At 39.7% G+C, this 1,200-nt stretch overlaps 1 protein-coding gene across 1 annotated transcript in view; it reads right to left on the reverse strand.

Moving 5' to 3' along the window:
* LOC108629709 (acetylcholinesterase-like) overlaps nucleotides 1–1,200 on the reverse strand; it is a gene marked incomplete at its 5' end in the record, with an annotated part of 32,240 nt that overhangs the window by 10,543 nt on the left and 20,497 nt on the right. Inside the window, one exon of the mRNA XM_018032541.2 lies at nucleotides 743–906. Within this exon, the coding sequence (XP_017888030.1) occupies nucleotides 743–906 (164 nt within the window). The remainder of the gene's footprint in view (nucleotides 1–742; nucleotides 907–1,200) is intronic.

Raw genomic sequence — 1,200 nt, forward strand, 5'->3', positions numbered from 1 at the left:
CCAGACGTTAGACTATGAATTTTTATATTAAATAAAATATTCATAAAAACAGATTTAAAAAAATTCTGAAAAATTCTAATTAAACATTCCTTTTAATTTTTTATGCAAATATTGTAATAGCCATTCATCTTTTAATATTCTACATATTATGGCAAGCATTCTTTGTATTCACTGGCGATACAATTTTTCTTGAAAAAATACGAATTATAATAAAGGAAGCAGTGAGACTTTTGTGAATAATTTGGCGAGGGACTACAAATCACAAGTCCTACTAGGGGGACGGCATTCCAATTTTGGTGGACTTGGAACTACTCTTTTGGGGGTTGGTAAAAAATTCACCAAGTTACCGCGATATCTACTTTGACCCAGTTCCAATTTCGAAGCACCGTTCCAAAATTTTCCTATAAAATAACTGTTCGTAGGCCAGTTCCGAGTCAGTTTTGCCTCTTAACGAAATGAAATTATCGATCCCGCCCTCGTCATCCTGTTTGTATTCCATGTTGACCGGGTACACAATTTTACCAAGTATAAGCCTAACCTTCTTATATCGATCAGACATAAAAATTGCTTTCCCTCATCTCTACGTTCCACTCGATTCTAAAAAGAATAATTAAATAACTAATTTCTAAATCAATCATAGTCAGAAAAAATTGTATGATTATTTATTATTTAAATGAGACATGCATAAATTATTGTTCGGTTAATTAAATTAATTGTTTCGTAGTAAATGAAGGAGATTTACCCAGAATAGGCGAACTTGGCGAAGTAGAGTATCATCCTGAGGGACAGGTCCCGTTCCTTGTCGCTGTACTTTAAGGACGTGTTCAACGGATGCCCGAACACGTACTCGACCTCGTCCCCATGCATCACCCCCATCCACTCGCCCCATAGGTTCGTGCTCGTCCTCTGAAACACACGCAGACACGTTCGTCGGTTATAACAGTGCGTTGAACGTTCTCATCGAAAATACGTTTTCCTGGTTGTCGCCGTGCGTCAGGCCAGGTCGCCGGCAACCCCTCCCGCGCAATCCCCCCTCAGACTGACACGGTGTCGCGTTGCTATTAACCACCGGCTACCCCGCAGTTTGTCAGTTTTCATTTCGGCCGCCGTTGTCACTCGGCCAAATTGACTTTTGAACGAAAAATCGCTCAACAGGATTATTTTCCATGAGATTAAAGGATCCGTTGAAATCGAATCTGA

This window comes from Ceratina calcarata, unplaced genomic scaffold (genome assembly GCF_001652005.2).
Source record: "Ceratina calcarata isolate Rehan_Ccalc_2016 unplaced genomic scaffold, ASM165200v1 scaffold583.2, whole genome shotgun sequence".
NCBI classification, from domain to species: domain Eukaryota; kingdom Metazoa; phylum Arthropoda; class Insecta; order Hymenoptera; family Apidae; genus Ceratina; species Ceratina calcarata.